Source organism: Coloeus monedula (assembly GCF_965178545.1).
Source record: "Coloeus monedula genome assembly, chromosome: 3".
In the NCBI taxonomy this organism is placed as follows: Eukaryota; Metazoa; Chordata; class Aves; order Passeriformes; family Corvidae; genus Coloeus; species Coloeus monedula.
The window spans coordinates 111,032,242-111,057,907 of record NC_138783.1 but is presented as its reverse complement, the minus strand read 5'-3'; the positions used below and the strand labels follow the sequence as shown (position 1 = coordinate 111,057,907).

At 35.1% G+C, this 25,666-nt stretch overlaps 1 protein-coding gene across 1 annotated transcript in view; it reads left to right on the top strand.

The window, feature by feature from the left end:
- The window catches only part of CFAP47 (cilia and flagella associated protein 47), a gene marked incomplete at both ends in the record, with an annotated part of 269,038 nt that overhangs the window by 22,480 nt on the left and 220,892 nt on the right, over window positions 1–25,666 (top strand). The window contains 7 exons of the mRNA XM_082277854.1: window positions 666–797; window positions 2,010–2,087; window positions 2,626–2,770; window positions 4,337–4,431; window positions 12,167–12,317; window positions 21,301–21,496; window positions 23,201–23,410. Of these exons, the coding sequence (XP_082133980.1) occupies window positions 666–797; window positions 2,010–2,087; window positions 2,626–2,770; window positions 4,337–4,431; window positions 12,167–12,317; window positions 21,301–21,496; window positions 23,201–23,410 (1,007 nt within the window). The remainder of the gene's footprint in view (window positions 1–665; window positions 798–2,009; window positions 2,088–2,625; window positions 2,771–4,336; window positions 4,432–12,166; window positions 12,318–21,300; window positions 21,497–23,200; window positions 23,411–25,666) is intronic.

Sequence of the window (25,666 nt, the reverse complement as noted above, 5' to 3'; positions counted from 1 at the left end):
GGCCTGAAAGAATAAAATCAGCACAGTCAGTAACATAAACAAACGTACCCAGCCTTTTTAACCCAGCCTTTTTAACCAGCCCTTTTAACTCTTAAACAAAGACATGCCTGGTTGGTCTTGGTCGTTACCACTTGTGTAGCTGTACTTGAAAAAGCTATCTGTTTGGGGTGCATTAGAAGAGAATAAATTCTTTTTTGTCTTTGCTAACTGTGGGTAAACTGAATATTTGCTTCTAATATTATTACTGAGCTATACAGAAATGGGGCTCTGTGTCCCATCTTACTGTGAATGCCAAAAAAGAAGTGATGAATTTGTCACTGAAAAAAAAGTTTTGTAGAATATTTTGAAGACTTGCTAGATAGCAAGTTTTAATTTTAGTAACTTAATGAAAACAACCCAAACCCCAGAATGCCAAGTTTCTGATTTGTAGCAAAAATTATTTCACAGTAGACTGACAGTTATATTTAGAAATCTGTTACTTTATTTTGTTTACTTGCATTTTCCCCCAAACTTCTAAGTCCAAGTTAGCATTATATGCTATGAAGGTTCTCCTTGTAAGAATGTAAAATCTTTGATAGATACATTGGTATAAATAAAACAACAACACCCAAAACAAATGAATGCAAACACCTTTTTCAATATGTTTCTTGTTTGTGTTTGTGAAGGTTCTCAATTCAAACCCACTGCCTGGAATGAAAATTACCCCCTCTCAAGGAGTTGTACCTGTGGGAGGCCTTGCTGATCTCAACATCTCTCTCACTCCAAGTGCATACATGAGTTTTGATAAAAAAGTGGAGGTATTCAAAACTGGAAGAACTTTGTCTTTTGAGTGTTATCCTTTGTGTTTATGTGTGTACATTCATGCATCTTTTGGATTTTATTTCCAGTGTTCTAATGCTTTTTAAGAATAAGGTTTTCTTGCAGCAGATCATTACTGCTGTAACCTCTTCTGTTTTTTTTGGTCTCAGTCCTGCTCAAAAGTATCAAAGCAGCCTCTCAGTTTGAGCTGATTCATTATTATACCACCAACAAACTGTTGGAAGTAATGTGTGATTGTTCTTTACGAGATAATGTAGACATACCTGCAGTTTTTGTAATCTATAGAGAGGCAGGATTGGAATACTCTAATGTCTTTAGTTTCTTGACTTCTTTTTGTGGTTTTCTCACAGATGGATCTATTAATAGATTTGCTTTGGTAGTGGGTGTGCAATAAACATGTAACGTATTTTGTTTTCTGCATGCCGGCTTCCTGAGATAAATGAAACTGGGAAAAAGGATGCTATCAAGGATCTGAACTTTGCTTCCTTTTCTGACTCTGGTCCTGGGTACACTATCTTCTGGGGCTGCATATATTATGCTTGTTAAACCTAGTATTCATTTATTTTTCACATTTTTACAACAGATCTAATAGTGAACCATAGTGTCTACCTTGTACCAGCACCTCTGTCAAGCAGTGTGTGTTGTGATACACATTCCAATCCTCACAGCTACTGAATCCAGCTTTCCCCTGATGGAAAAAACCTTTTCATTCGAGTAATACAGCCTGCTACAACATTATTTTGTCTGCAGAAGTGAGGAAGACTGGTCACTGGTTTTTGTCACAACTTTGGGTTGTGGTTTTTTTTTTGTTTGTTTGGTTTTGGTTTTGTTCTGCATTTTTAATTAACAACTGTATCTATCTAGCTATATCTGTCCCAGATGTGGTATGCCACAAAGGCATGATTTGAAGCCACATGTCACTGGAATCTGTATAGATATGTTCTAGAAACTGAAGGCATTTACTTTATCTCTTCATATTTCCACAGCAAAAATGCATTATATTATAAGGGCAGAGTTATTTTTGTATTTTTGTCGCAATTTAGACTGACTCTCTCTGCTCGGTATCTGTGGGGTAGAGTTGGTTTGGTTTTTTTGTGTTAAACTTTTTTTCATGTAATTATGACAGATTTGGTGAGCTAGTTGTGTTACAGGGACCTTGCCCACAGTCCCGGTGTTGTCTCCTCACTTAGGTAGCAGTGCGGAATGCAGCACAACTCACGCTTAGGGTTGATGGATTTTCAGGGATCGCTGAAATAGAAATTAATGTGGTAAGTGTGAAGAAATTTTAGCAATTTGTAAGATTGATTAAGTATTTTTCTTTCTCTAGATGTCAAAGTGGCTCCTCTCTACTTCATATTTTTCCCAAGAAAATTATCAAAGAGAACAACTTAGGAAGAGATATTAAAACCCAAATGTACATATAACAGTTGCACTAAATGATAGCTGATGGCTTTAGTTTTTGAACTTGACAATCTGGAATAAGTATGTTAAAAGGGAGAGGATTTCTTAAGGTAGTTATAGCAAAAAATGCAGTAAAGGGAAAAGGAAGTCACTGATCTATTTACTGAATGATGAAAACTTTTCTGATGGTGTAACTGGACTTGCTATTAAATTCTAAACTCTTGTGTTTTATGTCCTGGAATGATTTTAAAGATAAGGGTTGTGTGAGACTATTGATTAGCCAATACTTTTATTGTGTTATAAATTGTGAATCTTGCACAATTATTTTTTTTCACATTATTTTCAATTATAAATTTGACTTCACAGTGCTTTGACCCATTTTTTTTTTTTTCTTTAAACTTACAGGGACTATTTGAATATGATGATGTTTATATTGGTGCTACAAAATCAATTCCTTTTTTGCTGAGGAACAAAGGACAATCTTTTACCAGAGTGGAGTTTGATTTTTCTAAGTATGAGGATTTTAAATTGAATGCTGAAGACAATTCAGGTATTTTCTTTTGCTATATCAGAATTTTCATTAAATAAAGAATGGATAATGCTGAGAGAAAATCTGTCAGACTACTTCTGGTAGCCAAATTTTCTGATATAAGAAAATCAAAAGCAATTATTTTTAAAGTGTTGCTTTATATAAATTAAGGAGACATTTTGGTTTGCTTATAAGACGACATTTGACAAAAATAAGTATATTTGCAAAATGGCAGGTTTCCTGTAGGTTTTTTTTTCCCCCAAGTTTTTCCCTGCATAGTTTCTAAGATATAATAAAAAAGTTTGAATACCCTCTCACCAGTTAAAATGAAATGATAAAAGCAAACAAACGAAGCCAAACAATTGTATGAATTTCCTATTTGTGGACTCATGGCCACTTTTTGACAATTAACCCTTTGGTTAATTCATCATCAGTGTAAGGGTTCAGACTCTTCTTTTTCCCAAAGGGACAGGGTGTCTGCAGGTTAATGACAGGGCCTCTGCTCTGCATGAATGCCCAGCTCAGGATGTTACTGGGCAATATGTGGAATTGTAGTGCTATTCTTTTTTTGTTGGTAGAACTAGTGCACATTTTTATCCTGCACATTGTTGCTCATGGCTTTCCTTCTTCAGTCATCGCATCTCCTTGGATGTTCCACCATCATTATTCACAGGAGAGTTTTGTAGGGACAAGAGGCCATATAAGCAAAGCTGCAAACTCAGGAAATCAAGACTCTTTCTTTTGCAAGACAGTATTATAAAATTTAGTTGTATCTGTATGTTGAACTATATGTGGATGATGCAAAAAAAAAGATCTCCCAAAATCAGAGGAGTTTTCTTACTCTGCGGTGCGCTTCAAAGGGAAGGGAAGGGAAGATGAGGGCTCCTAGTCAGTCATCTTAACTTGGAAAAGGACTGTGAGACTCTACAACAGCCAAGCAGCCAGCATGGGATCAGACTCATTGCACATGATCTCTGGATAGAGTTTGTGCTTGAAAGCAGTCATGTGACATCCAGTCAGGTTCAGTACTCAAATGGTGAGTACTGGATGAATAGTCATCCTGGTGTTCCATAGTGGATACTGATTTCGAAGGAATATTAACTTTCCTGGAAACCTGTGCTTCTGCCAGTGCCTTAAAATTGAACATGGAAGTGTGAAAAATGAAGCAAGCCTTATTGGTAAATCTCTGAAATGTAGATTATGCCTAAAAGTAATTAAAAAAAAAAAACAGTTTCAGCGAACTATTTTTATCCCTGTGGTAATGGTTCATTATGTAATTAACTATATTAGCATAACACTTTTATTCAAAGGTAAATGACAATGTTGTTTTGGTTTTTTTTTGTCTGAAGTATTGTGTTCTCCCAAATGAATAAGTTCCATGAAAATTGCTGGTGATTAATACTGCCCAAATTATCTCCAGAGTCCTTATGAGAGATACTATATCCCATTGTACCTTTGTGAGAAATGCTTACCATACAAAGATGTAGATACTTTATGCTGGAGATCACTTTGAAATACTGCAACTATTATAAGGTTGATATTTCATGCAATGCCATCTGTAATTTGATTATTAATTTTGTTTGGCAGTGATTGACCGTTCTTGTTCAAAGCCTTATTTGTATTCAATTAACTTAGAGGAAGGGTCGTCTTTGCAATGCTTCTTGACCTTGATGCCAAAACAGGTAGGTTTATGGAACAGTGGTGATTAAGTTAATTAAAATCATGCTCTGTGATATTCCTATGGTAGGAGAATAGAGACTTTAGATGGACATTTTAGTGTGTGCAATAGTTTTATAATTAGTAATCCAATAATTAAGAAAACAAGTTCTGAAATAACCTCTATATAACTTTAAATGTTTACATACATGAAGAAAACACACTTTCTCAATGACTTAAAAATGGTGTAAACTAGAGCTGAAATGTCCTACCACACATTCATTAAATCATTCAACAAACCAGCAGCCTCCTTCTTTTTGCAGCTGTTCTTGCCTAATTTCCCAGATGACCAAGAAACTGCAGAAGTAGATAAGTTTTATGTGTCATAAAGATTGGCAAAGTTGCTTTGTGGTTGAACTATTTGGAACAAAAAAATTGAAGATATGAGACTTTAAGAGTTAGTTTTACACTTGAAAATTACCATTTTATTGGCAGTAACTGTCAACAGAGCGTGCTCTAGTGAATTTTAAATCCAACCCCATTGAAAAGTGCTTTGGAAGTTGAAGGTTTGGGGTTTCCACATATTTGGAGCAGAATGAACTGCAAGAGAACTTAGTCTTTGATATAATGAACCAGCTTCAGAACAAGCAGCTGGGGATCATTTCTGCAACATGTAAACCTGTTGCATTATCTGCACTTTTACAGAAAAAGAAATGAATTTGCTAGAAAAAAAAAAGAATCACACAGATTATGCATCTTGGAAGGGTCAGGAGTATTCTTTTTCCATCTCCATCCACCTCCCACCTCAGCCTTCCTGGCAGTATAAAATGGAATTCTTTTGTTCAAAGCATCATTCAAATAATATTTGCATATTACAGTCTGTGTCTGGTAATGTGATTTTCTTCTGTGTACACATGGAAGATATTGGAGTGAGTTTATAGCACATACACTACTCTGAAATGATTTTTCCTGACAGAATATGAGTCAGTAGGTTCATAAAAAATTCCATCTGTAAAGTGGCAGGCTTTGACTCAAGGGAAAAAGAATAGTTTTCATACCTTTTTAAGTATCTTGACATTTCTAATGCAACCCTTATGGGCAAGGTAGTCAGAATTAGACTGGATACAGTGTCAGGAAAGTTTCTAATTTTTTGCAAAATGGTACCTACAGAATATCATGAGTGACCCATAATCAAACTGGAGAAACTCAGCAAACGAAAATGCTGGCATTTTCCTTTAAGTAGGAAGGGTCAATAATGAGAATATAGGAGCAGATAATGCTGTTGGAGTAATCTGTGTGTATGGTATTGCAGGCCACAAGTTGAACAAGAATTAAGAGTAGAGACTTACCATACTGATAGGAATAATGTTAATAAAGCAAGTAAAATAATTACTCTAATCAGGGTTGATAACACTTCAGCTGCACACTTTTCCCATGGGTTGCCATCTTTAAGGAAAGAAGTGGGACAGTTCCACTTGGAAAGAAAATCCAAAAGAAAGGAATGGAAATGAGCAGAACTCTGTTACCCATTGTAACATTTGAGCTCTATTCCTATATCCTTTCCATGTCAAGTTGCAGGATGGATTAAAAGTAAAAATGTTGCTACTGACACTGCTGTAAATTGAAGTGACTAAAAAATTAATATTTCTGATGAGTGCTGAAATAATAGCTTGCTCTGTATGCTTAGTTTAGCTTGTCACCTGAACATGATGTTCAGTATTGCTGTTCATTATTTATGAGCATGTCCAACTGTCATTTGATACTGGTGTACACTGGTGTAACTGCAGACAGGGTTATGCCAGTTGGAAATCTGCTTTAATTGTGGTATAAATTGGGAAAAACAGTAATTCTTAAATTTGACTGGATCTATTTTATAATGGCTCTTCTCAAAGGAACCCAACCAAACAACCAAACAAAAAACCACAGCAAAGAAAAAAAGGTTGTAGAATATATTGCATCTATTGATTTTATTTTACTATTTTCTGATGTGATCCTTTTTCAATTTTTCGGACTCCAGGTTTAAGTGTTTTTCAAATTTTAAGAATAATTTTTGGCAAACAGAATTAACTTCCTTCAGAGCCAAGGAAATAAAAATTTCAAAAAGGAAACTTTCTTGGGGCCTCTTATACCTCAGAGCCAACTGATAAGTGTTGCTTTACTTAAATGTTTTTACTTCAGTTTCCCTTCTCCCTGTGTGCTCAGAGTCCTTCTGTCTCCCTTTTTCCTTGGTGCTGGGTAAGCTGGATGCAACCAGTGCTTCCCTTCTGCTTCCAGTGTGTTCCTGCCTGTCAGGAGCAGCTCATTGCTGGGCAAGACATTCCCAAGGACCCTCCCAGATTCCAACCCACTGGTACTCACAGCTGAGCACCCTTGAGTTGGTGCAGCACCCTCACAGCTGGCTGGGCCCCAAGAGCACTGACTGATGTTAAATGAAATTGCCCAATATGGCATTGACTACAGGCAGCATCTGGAAGTATATGTAGCCCCCAGGATGCTGGAACTTTTCTTTCATTTAGCTCCTGCAAAGTACACTACTAATAAAAGCATAGTTCTATTAAGAAAGTGGTCCAAGTACCAGCATCTCTTATTGTGATCAGAAACTCTCAGTAATTACTGATTCTTAAAACATTTTCCTTTGGATCTGAATTCTTTATTATTCTACCTCATCTATAGTCCCCATTTTTTCACCAGATTTCTTTACAGATTTTCCAGTTTTGAAAAAAAAAACCCCAAACCTCTAATCTCTAGATGTTGATCTTCCCCTGTTCAGGTTTCACAGTTGCAAGTGCTGTTTCCTGCCTCTCTGCACTTGAACAGCTGTTTCTCTGATCTCATCTCTGTTTTTCTGACAACTGCTCTTCCCCAGCTTACATCCCAGCTGCTACAAACCTTCTGTATCCCATCGGGTCACATTCTTTTCTGTCTGCCTTCTGGTTTTACTAGAACTTCCTGCTGTTGTAGTCATTACTGACAACCCTACCCTATATACCAACAAACCCCCACTATATTGATGTTTTCTTTAACAAAGGGGATACTAGGACTAAGGAAAAGTAAAAATAATTCAGGAGCACTGCTAAAAACAAAAAAGCATGAAATTATTTTAATGTACTTAAAACATTTATTAAAGCTACTTGAATTATTAATGTAAGGTTCCAAGTAATTTAGTCTTGAATGCAGTCTTGAATTCTGCTAAAAAACCCTTCAGCTTAACAAATGTAGTACACATATAGGAACTTTGAAGAACAGCTACAATTCTCACTAAAATATAGTATGTATTAATACATGGGACATCAAGAGAGTCTCTTAGAGATGAAGTGTCTTGGCATGCTTAAAAATAAACCTTAAAAAATGTTGAGCCAATTCCTTCAGTATTCTGAGTGAGAAAATGGAGGCCATGAATTATAGATAAGGCTGGGATGCTGCTCAGACACAGTGTAGCTGTGCCTTCCTGTTATTCCAGTGTCTCTGAAGGTGTTAGAGGTGACAGGGCTCTGCACCTCGCTGCAGAGAGTTTAACCTTAGTGTTTGGTGGCTGTGAAAGTCACAGCTGTCAGTGAAAGCAGTATGTATATGTCTGTCTGTCTGTCTGTCTCTCTCTGTGTGTTTCTCCAGCCAGGATGATCCCCCTGCTCACAGAGGTCCTGAGGGTATCCTGGGGAAAGCAAACAAAGGAAAGTAAAGTGCAGGAGTGTAGTGCTTCAAAATGACTTTTTTTTTTTTTTTTTTTTTTTTTTTTAACCCTGCTGGAAAATAACAAATTCCAGCATCTTGGAAAAAGGACAAAATACACAGCTGTGCAATAATGAAGCCTTCGAGTGCCTTTGATTGAGATAAATAGAGCAAGTCACACCTGTCAGAGCTTATTGCTTAAGCTTGTTGTAGGGAGGTGACAGGTGTTTTGATGGTTTTTTTTTGTCCTTTTAAATGATTTTTTTTTTAAATGAAAGAACAGATTTGTGGTGTAAGAAGTGAAGTCTGTGGAAAATCTGCAGCTGTGGAATTACAGGGTATTGTTGGTGCATCATCTCTGACTATATGCAAAGGAAAGATTTAATTTTATTGCAGTGCTTTGAATGATTGCTTTGAACAGCAGTTACATTATTCATTGTGGAAGCTGCTTATCTGTGATATAAACCTGGGGAATTAAAGATTTCAGTATGTTTTAAGGAAAAGCTCCTGTTAAATTTGAGGGAAGGCTGGGAGTTGGATTCAGTTGCAGGACATAAACCCTTGGCTTTGCAGTTAGGTTTAAATTTGAATCAAACTGATTTTTTCTAACATGTGTTACATTTTGTCTCCTTGTATCACTGCTGAATTTATGTTTTAGAGGTATGAATAAAGAAACTTTAAAGTCAGCCTTTACACAAATGCTTCAAGATACTTGAATAATCTGCATGGTATTATATGATAAGAACAAGAGTATTATTATCTTTTACAGATGTCTTAATGTAATTTCAAGTAATAAATTAGCTTGTTGATTTATGTGCAATTCCCTGTGAAGCTGTACTATGAAAGTACTGCAATTTTGGAGAGATGTCACATATTCTTTGTGCTAAACACACTACGGTTTCTGAATTAGAGAAATTTGTATTCAACCTTGGGAATATATGCTCCATTAGAATAATAATTAGAGAATTATATTTTATTCTTTCAAAGATATATTATTGCCTAAAGATAGAAATGAAGTAACTGCTTTGAAAGTGTTTTTTGAAAATAACAGTATTTTTTTCTGCTCTCAGATTACCACCTGACAATTGTGCTTCAGTTTATTTTTTATCCATCAGTTTTATATGAAATAATATTTTACTTGTCATGTTTGATGGGGCAGTTTTCCCCTCTTTTGTTTTTTGTCTTATACCAGGTATTTAGGGCTAAGGCAGGAAGCCACTCAGCCATGTTTGCTCCCCAGTGTTGAGCTCAGAGCTACCAAACTCTTCATATCAAACCTATTTCATAAATTCAAATGAGTTTTGGTAGCAGAGCTTTATTAATCTGACAGAATCTTTAAGATAAATTCTATTTGTTTATTAATTCTACCAAAAAAAAAAAAATTGAAGGTATTTTAAAGTGCCATCTAAATAAAAGTTTACAGGAATGTTATTTTTATTTAAAGAGTTGTTAACTTCTGGTGGCAGCCCAACCAAGCATCCTTTTTCTGGCATCCTTTGGAGGTGTTCCATGTGAACACAGAACAAAATGTTCCTTTGTCTCACCTGTCTTTTTAAAGCTTCTTTTGAAGTATTTTAATTCTAAGACTCTCACTTTGTAGATGATGGCTCCTTTCCAATCAATGTGCATAAGCAGTGTACATCAGGATAGGAAAAATGTTTCTTATAATGATATTAACCAAGAGGAATTTTTGTGAAAGAACTCTCTCTAGGCTTCTTCCTTCCTGCCCTTCCCATGTTCATTGGTGTGTGAAGTTAAATGCAGCTTCAGGAAAATATCTCAATACATAAGTAACTATAAAGTATTCATAAATTATCTAAAAAGCAAGTGTAAGTCCATTAATAGTCCAAGGATTTATTTTTAAAATATTGTAATTAGTTTTTTGTGTAATCTTGCAAAAGAGGAAATTTTCTGTTACGGAGTTTGAAAAATGAAATGTTAATCATAAAGAGTTTTTTTAATATTTATAGAAAGAAACATAATGACTCTACTTGCAAATTGAAGTCCTAATAACTGAAATGAATTTTTAATTCTGTTTCTGCAATGTGTATGTGTATGAATTATAATATGATTTCTACTTACATAGAATTTTTATGGGATTTTTCACGTATAATGTAGTTTACATAATGTGCAGTTAATGTATGAATAAAATAAAAGATCTATGATTTGTTCTCAATTATATAAATACATTTCTATGAGTTATGTTGGCTCTGAATTTGCACCATTGTACTTCATAGCAAAAGTAGGTTTTCAATAAACATCATGATCTACAGGTAGTAAATTGAGTGTCTTTCACGTATTTGCTTTTGTTTGCCAGTTCTTAGAAAATAAACCCCTTGTTGTATAGTAAGACAAAACTAAATTTTCCTGATAGTTGAGATGAAAAACAGGTTTTGATTTGCTGCTTTGGGAGAGGGATAAAGGGATTCCATCTTTTGGTTTCTGACCTAAATGTACCAGCATTGATGAAGAACAATTGCAGTGCTAGACTGCACTCCTTTGCACAGCCAGTGCTGTCATTATATCTATAATAGACTAAACATTTTAATCTCACCAAACTTGAAAAGCTTAGTTTTGTTACAACTATTTTGAAGATGTAGCTTGATGAAGTATTTTATGTGGATGACTTGAGGTGATAAAAATAGAAGAGTATATAAATCAAAATCAAATAAGGAGATTTTCACTCAATTTTTTTTTTTATGACTTATCTTGAGGATTAGTTACTAAACATATTAAATGTTTATTTTGAAAAGCCAGTTATATGTTATAAAATCTAATCATTATTAGATTTGAAGTATCAATATAAAACAAGGGACTGTGGTAATCTTGTGGCAAATCTTGCCCTCATTTCCTGCTTTCCTTGAGCTAAGCACAAAAGACAAAATGTTCCACAAGGCTCAGCACACACCTCCCTCTCCAGGAGTGTGTAATTGTGTGTCACAGACCCTGCTGGAATGCCAAACACTCCCAGTGCTGCATGCTTGCTTCTCAGTAGGTGTTACAGCTGGATATGTGCCTCATGCCCTGGCTTAGGACAACTTTGGTTTTCTTTCCTGTCATTTATATATTCCACTTGCTACCACAGATGTGAAAGTGAAGAATGACGCATTATTTTCTGTGGTTTTTGAAAGCTTTTAAATGATTCATAACATCCTTATATAGCTGGTGTTATTGCTTTTGCTAAGCAGCATGAAGATTTTATAGGTCTAATTCCTTTCTCGAGATTTCAGTGGCCTTCAAGGTGAAAACAGAATTTGAAGGACTCTTAACAGTGGTTTTAGTGCAGAAGTTTTGGGGTTTTTTTCCATTACCTTTATTAAGGTTATCCATGCCTTTTTTCTGGAGACCATGCTACCTTAGGATGTTGGTCCTTGGAAAGACACAGCAAGAGGCAAGAAATATCTCTTTGAAAGTGCATTTTGAAATACATGTAGGCTTTATAATGCACATTCTGTCAAAGAAGAGGATTCTGTACAAAACACCATCTTTTAAGTTCTAAACCCCACTTGGGAATGTGATAGCAGAGATAAAATGAGGATCAAAATCACTGGAATTTAGACTCCTAGAATTCAGTGGCATTTAATGACAAAGGCTTTAAGACTAATTTTTTCCCCAAGGTTTCTCAATTTTAACTCATGTTTCAGCTTTGATCTCAGAGCCCATTTTGTTTATGCTGGGTGTACTGTAATGGTTGCCCTTTGCTCTTCAGCCTTTGAGAAAGGCTTCCATAATTTATATAGCTTTGTTTTCCCTCCTCTTTTCTCACATCTGGGCCATGGCTCCAGTCTTTTTTCACTCATGAGAATGGCAGGAGTGGAACACAACACTATGATTTACCAGAAACCTTGTCTGAAGCTCTGCTGATAACCCTGATACTTTTGGTCATACAGCTTTTCCAGAAGGGGGGAAAAAAATACCTGGGCACTGCTTACTTAGAGAGCTGATTCTGAGTTCTAATAAATTAACACCCAATATCATGAGCAGGTCCAAAATTGCAATAATTCTGCCAAAATAGTAAACCACTCAGATGGTTCAAGAGGTACCTATGATTTTTTTTTGGGAAAGTGACCACAATTTTTTTTTTTCCTTTAGGTGGCAGTATATGACTTCATTCTTCCAGTTGTTATTCCTCAGGCCACTTCCCCACCTCCAGCTGCTCCAGTGCCTCTGACACACGGTGCCCCTGTGCCTCAGCCTCCCCTGGTGAACATTGCTCTTCCAACCTGTAGAGTCAAAGCAACTGGTGGGTAAACCAGGGCCTTAAACACCTGCTGGATACATATATTTAGAGTGATAGTTTTGCTTTGCAGAGAATTTCTATTTAATTGGAATTTGTATAATTTGTACATTTCTTGGAAACTTGCAAAATTTTCAATTTGATTTGTGTTTTTAAATATGCTTAGAGCTGAACTTTTTATGCCTAATCATGACACGTGGAGAAAATTAATTTTTGTATAGCCATTTGCCTTATATAAAACTAGTTTACCAAAACTCTTTTTTTTGTCTAGCCATTTATTAGTCTTTCTAGACCTCATCATGCAAATCCCAGTGATTACAGTAGTTCCTCTGAAAAGTGTAGAAAAGTAGAATGTCATTCATACTCTTTTTTAGTCCTGTCTCCTGTCATAACTAGGATCTCTAGCTGTGTTTAAAACTCCTTTAAAATGCCTCTGAATGGCCCTGATCCCATCTGGTTTGTCAGAGGTTGTTAATAGCCAAAGTTACAGGCCATTTGCCTGCAGCAAAGAAATTGATATCTTATATAATTTTCTCTGCTTTGCTCAGAAATAATTTGTGGTTCTCTTTAGTCTCCTGTCTTATTCTTACTGTCATGTAAATCTATAAATTGTGAATATTTGAGTACACTGGGTTTCCTAATCTCAGTTTTTAATGTATAATCACTGTTTATTTGAGATGAGAGTGAAGTACGGAGCGTCTTTCTAGAATGATGTTTGTGTAATGTTTAAACATTTTGGGAGCACTGAAGAAGGCTTGGCCAATTAAATGCATAATGTGGGGTAAAAGTAACTCTAATTTATTGGGTTTTGTCTATATTTGTTTTTCTCTGCTTTGTTTTTCTTGGTAACTTTAACTTAAGTCTTTTGAGATCTTTTAAAATATCAAAGAAATCTGAGAGACTTTCTTTAGATCCTGTCATGAAAGTAAATTCATAATAAATGTTTCTAAATATTTTTAATTTAAGAACATATAGAATAAAGGTGAGTGTACATATGTATATGAGATTATTAGGTAACACATCTCTAAGTAAAAATATGAATCCAAGCCACAAATTTATAGTGCAGAAGTGATTTTATTTCCTTCTCCTTTTTTTGTGGAATAGATGCAGTTACTAAATCTCATGGATAATTGACAGTCTTATCCAAATTTTATCACAAACTTGTATTTCTCCTATGTAGAATTTCTTCAAAGTACATGTATAGGCCAACAACAAGTAAACATAATATATAAGTAAAGATATAATACTTTCAATTCTAAGAAATAGTTGAAAAAATAAAGTGTGGCTTCCATTGAAATTTGAGTATTGAAATTAAATTCTTATAGGGAATCTTAATGGTTTGGGAGGAGGGAGAGAAGTCCAGATAAGTGTCTTGACCACTCAGTATTTCAGATAATCATATGGGTGCAGGCAAATAGCCAAATTATTTTTACTGTTAGAAAAAGAACTTGATGCGATTACATTTCGATGACTCAAAAGTTATGCCTGTTATTGATTCCTTTCAGATTATCACGTTAAAAGCTAAAAATGAGTAAGATGTATCTTGCAAGTTCTGAGTTTTGATTTGATAAATATGCCTAATTCTCACTGCTGGATGCTTTATGGCACATTTGTTTTCTGCTCTTTCAGTTTTTATTTTCCTGGGATAATTTTTGTGGTTGACTGCAATTCAGACTACATGGGACAGTGTGGTTGGATTAAATCAATATCTTATATCTGCTGATTATACTCAGGGTTGTTCACCCTGAGAAAAGAATCACCCTGATCTTGGGATAGTCAACCCAGTCTTTTAACTTCAGTGGAATCCATATGTTTTCAATCCATCAGGGATCTGGTTTTTGATTTTTTTTAAAAACAAAGTTTGTAGACTGTCTCAGTACCTGGGAAGGAAAGCAGGTCTCTTACTTAAATACTTCTAAGACTTTTCCCTCAGAAAGTGTCTATCTGTATGTAACAAAGAACTGAAAGAGAAAAATCCCAAACAAACCAGGGCAGAAAACTCAACTGGAAAGGACACAAATCTAATCTCAGACTGGTACAAAGGAAAAATTTGTACTATCAATTTAATGGCCTCATGGGAGCTGCCATATATTTTAATAATCCATCTCACTTTTTTTTTTTTTATTTTTTGGGTAGATAATCTCCTTTCCCTCACAGAGTTTCAGTTGTGCTGTGTTCTCCTGGTACAGGGAGTTTCTGAGAGCTGAGGACTTTGTGAGTGACATGGTTGCATATTGGTGGAAGGGTTCCAGCAGATTCTGTTCCTACTTTGAAACAATACTACTTTAGAGAGTTTGTATGCCTGTGATTTAGAGAAATAAAGATAATGTCGTTTATGTAATGTGATATATGTGATCAGGAAAGTCTGGGTTTTTTAGGGGGGAGAAGAGAATTCATCAACACTGGGCATGGAGCAGACTTGCAGATTTTAATAAAAGGATCCTGTGTGCTTGCTAGGTTCATTTCCAATGTTGTTTCCAAGAAGTAAGATGAGGCTGTGGGAACACATACCTTTGTTTTTCTAAACTCCCACTTTAAAACTTCTGCCTTTGTGATGCTTCCTTTGTTGCAGCTCTGTGAAATTAAGAGAAATGCTGTTTTATATAAAATCTTCCAAGTCTTGTCTAATGATTATCATCAGAAATTTAAGTGCATTCATCTGCAGTAGGAAGATCATGTGGCTCTTGTGATATGAAGGAGAGGTGCTATCAGTCTGGTAGATAAAAAATTTAAATAATTTTAATGTGACTAAAGAATCATAATAAGACAAAGTTAAATTACAGTAATCATGTATATGGGAGCAACAAAAAGGGGAGAAACTTTTTTGCTAAACAAGTGCAGAGACAGTGATTTTATGAATGTACTTTGAGAAAGTATTTGTCAAATGATGCTATATAAACATTTTAAATTTTTTTTTCAATAGTACTTCCACCACTATTGGAGTTCTCCTCAATGGAATTTAAATTTGAACAACATTCAAGTAACATGCATTTAAATATTGCTGATGGGCATATGAACTCTCAGGTAATGACATTGTCATTCTTATTTTGTTCAATTTTTGATTTAATGTTTGTCTTTGAATCGCTATAAATTTTTTTCCAAAATTTAAAATTTGGCTTGTACTAACTCTGACAATATGAGAGTGTGGGCACCATGAGAAATTGACCATGAATTGTGTAAGAAATAGATATAAATAGAATAATTCTGAAGATTTTCTGCATCTGCCTGTACCAGTAAATGAGACAGTGATGGTGCCAGGATGCAACTGATTTGTGCCATGATGGGCCATACAGTGAAACTGCTGTCCCAGTGCCTTGTGTGGTACTGACTGTGCCAACTGACACTCTCCCAAAAAATTCCTTGCCATGACTTAGGACTTAATAGGGAAAAAAGGCACTAAATAGAATATTTGCGACACAGGTAATTTGTATGAATGTAAAACATACCTAAAATAGTTTATTGTTTCTAATTCCTGAGGGCTTTGGTTGTAAATTATAAAAGTTGGGTTTGGCAATGATGGAAACACTTGAAATGCTTTTTCGTGTTCATTTAGGAAACAATGATAATACAGAGTCAAGGCAGTTTCCTGGCTAGGGGTGTTTCAAAAGCTGAGAGAGTAACTCTGAGATAAAGGAATTTAATTTTTTTTTTTTGTTTGTTTCCATTGTCATCTTACTGAATTAAAAGAATGGGTTTTGAAAACGTGTTCTGAACTTCTTCCATTTTCAGCATCTCCACCTGTAAGTCTAGATGTGAGCCATGTGTTTAGTGCTTGCTGTGCTTCATTTTTGTCAGGAATAAGTCCTCAATTCTGTTTGGCTAAGCACTCCCACTGTGATGCTTTGATCTATTTACCTCACATAAATGAGGTTTTTCCATTCTGGAAAGAAAGTATTCTCTTTGTGAATGTGGTGAGTGAGTGACTGGAAAGCATCTAGTCTGTGCAGATAGACATACTCACCTTTGTGCCTCACAGATATAATAAACTGAATTCTTCATTGCTTTCTAGAGCTGTCTTGATTTCCCTCTGGAGTGTTCACAGAAAGAAAGCTTTGGAGAGAGTAATGTGAAAAGTATCGCAGTGTTTGCTGCTTTCCCTCTTTCAATATCTACTCCTTTTCTGAAAATATTTACAGACCCTTGTCCTGAAGAATATCTCAAAAGACAGAGTGAAATGGAAATTGAATTTTGATGATGTAGACAAAAATATAGAAGATGGTATTTTTGGATTTAGTCTGAAGACTGGATGTCTTGGTAGGGGAGAAGAAGTCAGTATTGCTGTGTTGTTCTGCCCTCGTAAGTAATTTTATGAATTCTTCTGTAGATAGTTTGGCCATTTTCATAGGTATGTTTAAATGGGGTTTTATGATGAATCAATACTAGTACTTTGATCAACTTAAGGTTTTTTTGGTTCTGAGAAAATAAGATAGCTGCAGACCTAACAAAAAGCATGGAATCACTGTATTTGAAATTCCATTATTTGAAAAGTCTGCTTTGCACATAGAAAGCATCAGGTTTTTCACAGATAAACCATCAAGGACTGGGATAGCTGTGTCATTTTCAGTGCTGCTCCTTCAGGTGCATTTAGGTTGACTGACTTAGGTACTAAAGCTTTCCAAGAGTAATTGGAATGCTTGTGAACTTTTTTCTATATAGCCATAATTTAGATAAGAGCAGAAATTTCCTGCCTCAATGAGATATAAAATAACTTGTCTGTGGTATTTTTTTGGAGTAGACTGCTCAGGCAACGAGTCCCTAATAAAAACATATAAAATAGATTTCTAACAAAATTTAGGAGCATGCAGGAAGATGGCAATCAACCACATAACTCCAGAAAAGGAATGCAAGGATAGAAAAATTAGGATTCTACTTTTTTTCCCAGCCAAGTGTTTAGAGTAGACAGTGAATACAAGATTCATAGATTCATAGGGTGTAACACTGTATTTTTAGCTGATAAATCCCACCAGCAAATGCAGCTGATACCTACAGAACCCCATCCTGTTGACAGTTTCAGTGCAGTACTTTTGGGGCTGCAGCATTGTCAAGGGGAAGAAAAGTTGTTGTGTCAGTTGGATCTGATCCTGAGGCAGCAAGTCAGCATCCCTGTGCTAAAGAAGGATGTTGCTGTTATTCTTTATCATAGCATTGAAATCTGTAGCCTCAGTTAATCACTGGAAACGATTTAATATAAATAAAGAAAAATATAGATAAAAGACTCTTTCCATGACTCTGTATGATAAATTGAGAGGACTGCATTAAATATTGTTCAGTAAATGTTGTGAATATGTAAGAGCAGTGCTTAATTGCACGTGTTACTTGGAGTTGCTTGTTCGTTGCAGACTGTGAGGCAGAGAACAACATAAAAATAAAAGCCAATATTTTGAGTTACTGGATAAATTGTATGTGTAAATGCAGATGTGTATATACATAAATATGACTGATAAATTACTGTAATTTGAAGTTATCTGTATTTTTGCTGTGTTCCCATATATTTTGTTTACAGAAAATCATAAGTAACTGTAAAGATCAGTTACTCCTAATTCAAGGTTCCAAGTATTTTCCCATGATTTATAGCCTACTTGTACTGTGCCTTCAGTGAATATCTATCTTGTAAGAGAGCATTAGATACGTCAAAACCCACACAGGAGACCTGGTTAATGAACATGGGGTGCTAATCATGTTCAGAGGTTTGTACTGGAAAGTTGTAGTATATGGGGGATGAACAAACCTTAAAATGAACTTCGAGTGTGCATTAGGGTAATTTATTTAAATATGCTGCAGCAGTTATGATAGAGTACAAAATGGTGCAATGTTTAGTTAAATGAAAGAGCTTGTGTCTGTGGTAAAAAGATGCTACTTGTTAAAAAAGTATTCTAAAACCAGAGATTTTCAAGAACTGAAGACATATTAATATGATCCTCTTCTGCTGTTTTACAGTACAATGCATTAACAGTATAAAAAATTTTCACTATATCTAATCGTGGTATGAAAAAAAACTTATCTCCAGCAAAGGAAGTTACAATGAATTTGTGTTTTTGGCTTCACTTACTAGGAGTTCAGAGCCCCTGGAAGATGTGATGATGACGTAATGAGCACAAATGATAACTTTGATAGTTTGATTGTGTTGTCTTTTTTTTTTTTTTTTTTTGTCTGCATCAGCAAGATATTAACTAGCTGTGATCTTTACCAATTTCTGTGAAGAAATTAGTTTACTTTTGATTTTTTTTTTTTTTTTTTTTTTGTAGGACACCTCTAAGTTCTAGCTGTCTGTGGCTTTTTTCTCTTTGAAGTCAGTATTTCAGTGTTTGCAATTTTTTCATTGGTATCTATTTATGCTGAAGGGGAATAGATGCAATAGCACCTGAACTATCATAAGGTCCGAGGCAACTAAGCTAAAAATGTAGGAGCTGCATAACCATCTAATACAAACTTAAGAGGGTGAGAAGAGCAGATGGTGTTTTTCTTTTTTCTCATACACTAAAAAGACCAAAACCCATGCTATTACAGAGTTAATATTTCTGGAGGAGAAAAAGAATTTCCCATACTGTTCTACAGATTTTGTTAGTTCATGGCAGATCTAGACTGACAGATTTGTAAGTATCATCAAATGTCCCTAAAGAAAATTTTCACATCTGCTGGACTAGAAATTAACGGTGGTATATGAGGATGGTAACAGCAGCCCAGGCTTTGACAGTGGTCATGAAAGGTGTGAGGAGTAGAATAAATTCTTGACTTCAGCTGTCAGTTTAGGACATAATTCTCATTAACTTCTAAGTAATTCATTTAACAGGAAATATCCTGAAAACCTTGGTCCTATATTCCAAAATAATGAAAAAAATCTTAAAAAAGGATATAATTAACTTTTTTTTTTTGGTCTTTGTGGCTATTTTAAATGGTCATGGTATTGCAATGTCCTGGTGTTTCTGACATAAACAATAATTTATTGGTCTACATACTCTGCCAGATTTTGATGTTAGTAAATGTGTGGAGCCATGCACAGAATGATCAGTGATGCAGGATAGACACTGTCTGTTCTGCTCTTTGAGTGAGTCAGGGATTCTATGGCATGAAAAGTATAGGTGGAAAGTTTATATGAGAAAAGCTTAACACTACTATTTTCTAACTTTGAAACTATGGTTAATATGAATATTTTAGAATGTGAGTTCCTGAAAATTGCACATTCTTTGGTACTGACGTACGCTTCTGTACTTTTCTTCCTTCACTGTGTTCTATCCCTATGGTATTTGTTGGTTGTGGGCTTTCACTTCACCTTATGTCATACATTTATTGAAGAAAGGACACCAGAAGTGCAATTTAGTTACAGCACAGTTGTAGGACAGGCTCACATGTGGGAGTAACTTGTGTAGAACATCCTGTCTTACAAGCTTGTAAGAAATAGAAGCTTGTTTGGCTCTTCATCCATCTCTGTGACTTTTTTCTGTTGCATCAAAACCTAGAAGCAGAATCTTTTCAGCCTTCTTAGCAGTATTGCCTCCTAAAGTTGATTTCCATGTAACATGGGCTTAGTCAGATGTTGCAAACAGTGCAGCACGTTCCCATTAGAGCTGGTTTTTGCTTTGCCATTTTCCTGTGTTCTGGTTTGAAATGAAGGGACCCGCAGGTCATGTTCTGGTGACATAACAGCTTCCATGACACTCTTCTATTGTCACCTCCATTAAGAAATTTAGCCCTTACAGGAAGGGAAAAAGACAAAATACTTTGAAGGCACTGGATTTTCTTCTTTTTGTATGTAAACAGTGACAGCTCTTTCGCAGGCTTTGAAAGTAATGATCTGAGATAATCTCAGAACACCCTGTCGTGTATTTTGTTCAGTGACACGTGTGTTCATACAGACACATAAAATACAGAATTTTTTTTTGGCTATCTTTTCTTAATTACTAGGTTAGGATGTTTCCATACAGATCTGATTGAGGGAAATCAAAGGGAAAGGTGGTTTTTTCTCAAAAATTAAAAGATTACACTTTTTTCAGTTGTTTTACAACACATCATCGCAGATTTATTTCTAAATCCAGGAGTTGTTCATTAGTTTGCCCTCAAAATTGCTGATTTTGGTCACTCTTCAGCAGGTGGGAATAACTGAAGATTGGGTAAATGGCACTGCATGGTTTGGAATATCCTTTTCATTGTGTAATAGCTGTGGAAGGAAGCACTTTGGTCCCTGTATCAGTGAAAAAAAAAGTGTTTTTTTATACTAGGGAAAACTGCCTTGCAGCAGGAGGCAAGGTGGCCTGAGAAGGGGCAGAGCACAAGGACATCTTTATCTTTGCTGTTGTCATGTCCAGCTGTGCTGTAGAGAACACCTGGAGAAGGATATTGGGTCATCCCTTCCCTTTTTTTTTTGGTGGACATGGCAATGTTAGGGTTGCAGTTGGTGTATCTTACAGACTTTTTCAAAGCTAAATGATTCTCTGAAATAGCAGATGCTCTGAGTGGAGGATAGAACCTCCTACTGGCCTGTGTGAGCTTACTTGGCCACACTGTAGGTTTTGGAGCCATCTTTGAAGTGTAGTAATTGCCCTCTTAAAAGGCACCAACTTTTCCTTTTCTTGGCAGTCAGATGTTCCAATAGTTACTCCTTTATAGAATAAGCATTCACTGTTTCAGTTAGTGTAATTCAAAGTATGACTGCAATTCTTAAAATTCTGCAGTTGTATTGATTTTATATATAATGGACTATTAATGCAATAAACTCATTTATTGCAGTTAGAACTCAGATTTAGAAAAAATTCTGACAAGTTAAAAAATGTGAATTTCTGGTTGCTGCAGGCAAATGTTCTGAGCTTTCTTAATAAATGTTCCTCTGATACAGTATTTATGTTATGTTAAACTACATTTTGAGAAAGGAAGCAGTACTAAATTAAAAAAAAATTTTAATAACAAAAAAAAAATCCATTCCCAAACCTCTTACTATAACTCTTTTACATGCCTGTATTTATGGTAATGTATGTATTTTTAAAAATCTTTTCAGCAGCTTGTCCTGGGACATATACATCTGAAATATCCATGTATCTAAATAATAATCCATCACAATACAAACTAACACTGTCTGGCAAGCTGAGGTCACCAAAAATAAATTTTCATCCCCCCTTTTTAATGCTGATGCCAGTTCCTCTGGATGTGGAAAGTGAAGCAGTCGTCACCATCATTCCACAGGAGTTTATAAGGTAAAAATCTCAAAGTAAATTTATTACAGAAATCTTGAATAATTCTTGGTTTTTTTCACTTCTGAAAAAGTGAATTAATTTTTGTTTGTGAAGGTTAGTATTTGTGGATACGATATTGCTGCTAGCAAGAATTTTTCTTGCTTCTTTCTAAGCCCGTGAGCTACTTTTCTCTCTCATGGGATATTTGCAGAGTTCTATAAACCATGAACACCTGTGACCTTGCAGAGCTTTGTTTATGGTACAGTAGAAAAATATTTTGACAATGGATGTTTTAGGATTCTAGCCAATCACCCCAAGGGGTGGCTGATCCTTTGTCCAACTAGACTATGAAGAAAAAAGTCTATAAAAGAGTTGTAAAATAATTAAATAAATCAATCTTGCTGCACAATTCCTGCCTGCTGGATCTCTCTCCTCCACCCTACGGCTGCACGACACTGTAATAAGTATTAATTTTCTGGTCAGCAGAAGAATCTGCATATTTAAGAGAATTAATGTGATTAATACTGTTGTACATTCAACAAGCCCATGTTTTGTCTTCAAACATGCCTGCTTCATGAAGTGTCTATCTTCTGATATCTTCACTCCATGAATTTATATCAGAAATATAAAATTACTATGGATAGCAAAAACATTAAAAGCAGAGACCTACCAGGATTTTTTCTTGCATTTATCCAGACACTAAGGTTTTATATCTTGTTTCTATTTTTCACTTTGTTATAAGATAAAATCTTTGTTATTTTATTTTCTCTACTCCACAGGTTTGGGATTTAGCTACTTGAACAGTTGGTGGGGTTGCAGTTTTTGGTGTTTTTATTTTTTTCTTTCTTCCTATGTATGGTTTTATTGAAAAGGACGGCAGAAATGTGTTAATCCTGCCACTTGGTACAATAAAAATCCATATATTTCTTATTTTTCTATGGATCACTCACTTTAACATGTTACTTGAATTTAAAAGAGAGCCTTTTTGTAATTGTCATATAATGTAGCATAACCCAGCATCATAACTATTCAAATTTTTAAGATACAACTTTTCTGTTTGTAATTAGTAAAGAGCAATAATATTTGTTTGTTATGCTTTTGTAGGAATCATTTCAATTCTAGAATTAGACCAAAGATTTCCTTTTGTTGTAAATTAATGAAATTACCTTCCAATTATTATTGTCTTGTCTGAGTTGTACTGACTTATTACAAGTGATTCGTCTGTTGTCAGTAACTCAGTGGTTAAAATTAAAGGGGTTCCACAGGGGGCTGGACTGACTGCTTGTTCTTATTTCAGAACTGAAACCTACAGCCACATAACTGGGGAAAGCATCTTCAGTGTCATCACAAATTTCCCCTTAATATTTCTATTTTATAACTTGCTTTTACTTATTTGTGCAATAATGCAGTTTAATGAATATTAATGAAAGTTTTAAGTTTCAGAAACCTATTTATGCCTTTTGTAGCAGTTAGTAGGAATTGCTCCTCATTTAAATGTTGAGATATTGTGGGTCAGCATAGAATGTTCAGATACATACAAAGAAACCACACTAGCATCCAAATGATGAAAGAATTAAATTTTCCTAATTAGTTTCATTTGATTTGCACTTTAAAACTAAAGTTATTATTCTGTATTCAACTGTGAAAGAGTTTTGTGAATGTGTGAATCAACTTTATTACTGCAAGCCTGTGACCACAAACACCTACTATTTGTGTTTAACACAGGCAATCACGAATTAGAGTTAAACTTCCTGAGCTTGAGCTTGCAGATGGTACCAGGACTTGCCCTTTTTCTGTGCAGTTCCCAGAGGGACAAGATATTGTTCTTTCATCAGATGGCACAGCTAATGAACTGATCTGCCACATCAGCTTCAGCTCATCGAAGCCAATGTCATTGCTGGGGGATTTGCTCTTCATCGATCAAGAGGAAAACAGGTAATGTGTGCAATTCAAATTCACCTGGGGGAAAGTTCCAGACTGACCAAGTTGGATATAAGGCACAGAACTCACAAGGGTTGGGTAAAGGAATACAAGAATCACTCTGAAAAAACTGAAAATGGAAGATAGATTTTTTTTTTTTTTTAACTGAATTACAGTTCAAAACTAAAATATTCGGCTTTGATTTCTAAGGTAAAATTCATCTAAGTGTCCATCTTAGATCTTGTTTCGAGATCTCATTCATATCTACTGGTAACTCATCTCTTGTTCATCCCTGCCAGGGATGGGATGAGAGGGTGTATGCAAGAAGAAGAAAGATAGCCACTGTTGTGATTAAAAGTCATTCCTGTACTTACTATTTTCACTAAAGCAAATATTTTGAGGGTTAAATAATTCCCCCCTGCAGCTTAGAGGAGGCTTTTTTCTAAACATAAAACTAAATTTTATATTATTTTGATGCAAATGTTATGTACCTTTAAGGTTTTGCTGCTCACTGGGTTAATATTTTATATTTTTCTGTATAGATTGTCGGCCAATAATCTATTTCTTATTAATTTTATTTAATTTCAAGATTTAATTGTTTTGTGGGGTGTGATTCATAAATGTGTGTTAAAGCTTGCTGTAATTACAAGAAAAGGATAATTTAAGCTTATGATGAAGTCTGAAATGTAGCTTCTGAACAGGCACAATATTTAGTGTTAATAACTTTTTATATGATGCACTAGCAGCTTCTCAAACCTTGTTATAGAGAAATAAAAATTTCTCCTGTGTAATAAAATTTTTTCTATATTTGCCATTAAAAGGAAATAAAGAATATGATCCTCAATTTAAAGGCAAACTGAATGTATTTTTAAAAAAAGATAGCAAATAAAAGTCATCTAAGTAACCTTAACAGCCATTCCTGCTCATGAGGGTGAAAAAATTCATACTCAGGAATGTCATATCATCTTAGAATTGCTGCTAGGTTTTAAAATGTAGTAGTAAAGTATTTTTTAAAGGACAGAACTCATAGCAGCAGTTTGGTAATTTGTATGGGATTTCCTGACAGGCAGTGGAGCAGTGTGTGGGCTGTAGGAGCAGGTGATATAAAACCTGAGCAAAACTGGATGAAATAACACAGCATCAAAAATAAAGGGATTATATGTGTGTCATTGCTCAGAGTGGTAATGTTATTCATATTGGCTTTCAGAAGAAATTTTTTTTCAGAAGAAAAATCCTTCTAACTGAAGGAGTTAGAAAAATCTGAGGAAGCACCCAGTTCTCTAATCCCGAGCATTTCCTTATTCTTCTAATAAAGTCCATGATAATTTATCCAGACTTGGATACATTTATCCAAGTGTGAATAATACTGTTAGTATTATTATGTGCTTTGTTATTGCACTCTGTTGTAATACGTAGCTGCAATTTCTTGTTCTCTGCATATCTTCCTCTCATTCCTGCCAGCCCCTATGGGAGCCCTGTGCAACGTGTTCAAACTTCAAACCTGATTCAACTAATTATCTAAGCATTTGAGCAATTTGTTTCAGACTGTGTAACTAATGAACTTAAACTGTTTTGTTAATTTGAGTCTTTTAGAAAGACAAGATTTCAGGGTCTTCTTGATCTTTGATACTAAAACAATGAAACCTATAGCCTTTTATAACACCTATGAAAGCTAACTGGTCTTGAAAAAGTGCCTGGACTGTTTAATAGGCCATGAAATCTCACAGTATCAGTTGCTGAAGATGTATTAATTTTTCAGGTGTTCTCTCTTTATATTTCCATTTATAAAACGGTAATGTGTACTTTAAAATGATTTGAACTAAACTTTTGAACTTCAACTCATATTCTGTGTTCTGAGATTTTCTTATTAAAATAATCAAGTCAAGATTTTCATAGGTTGGTAGAATATTGTATTCTACAGCAACTTAGAACAAAAGCCTTAACTTCTAAGCAGAACTAGTTCTAGGCATATTTCAAAGCAGGAGCATTGAACAGGCAAACACTCCATGGGGGTTGACCCTGGTTGGATGTCAGGCACTCACCAAAGCTTCTCTGTCACTCCTCTCTGCAGCTGGAAAGGGGAAAGAAAATATAATAAAAGGTTCATGAGTTAAGAAGAGAGATCACTCACCAAATACCATCATGGGCAAAACAGACTCGAATTAGAGATATTAATTAAATTTATTACTGAAAAAATCAAAGCAAGATAATGAGAACTAAAAGAGAACCTTAAAAACACCTTCCCCTCACCTCTCCCTCCTTCCTAGCTCT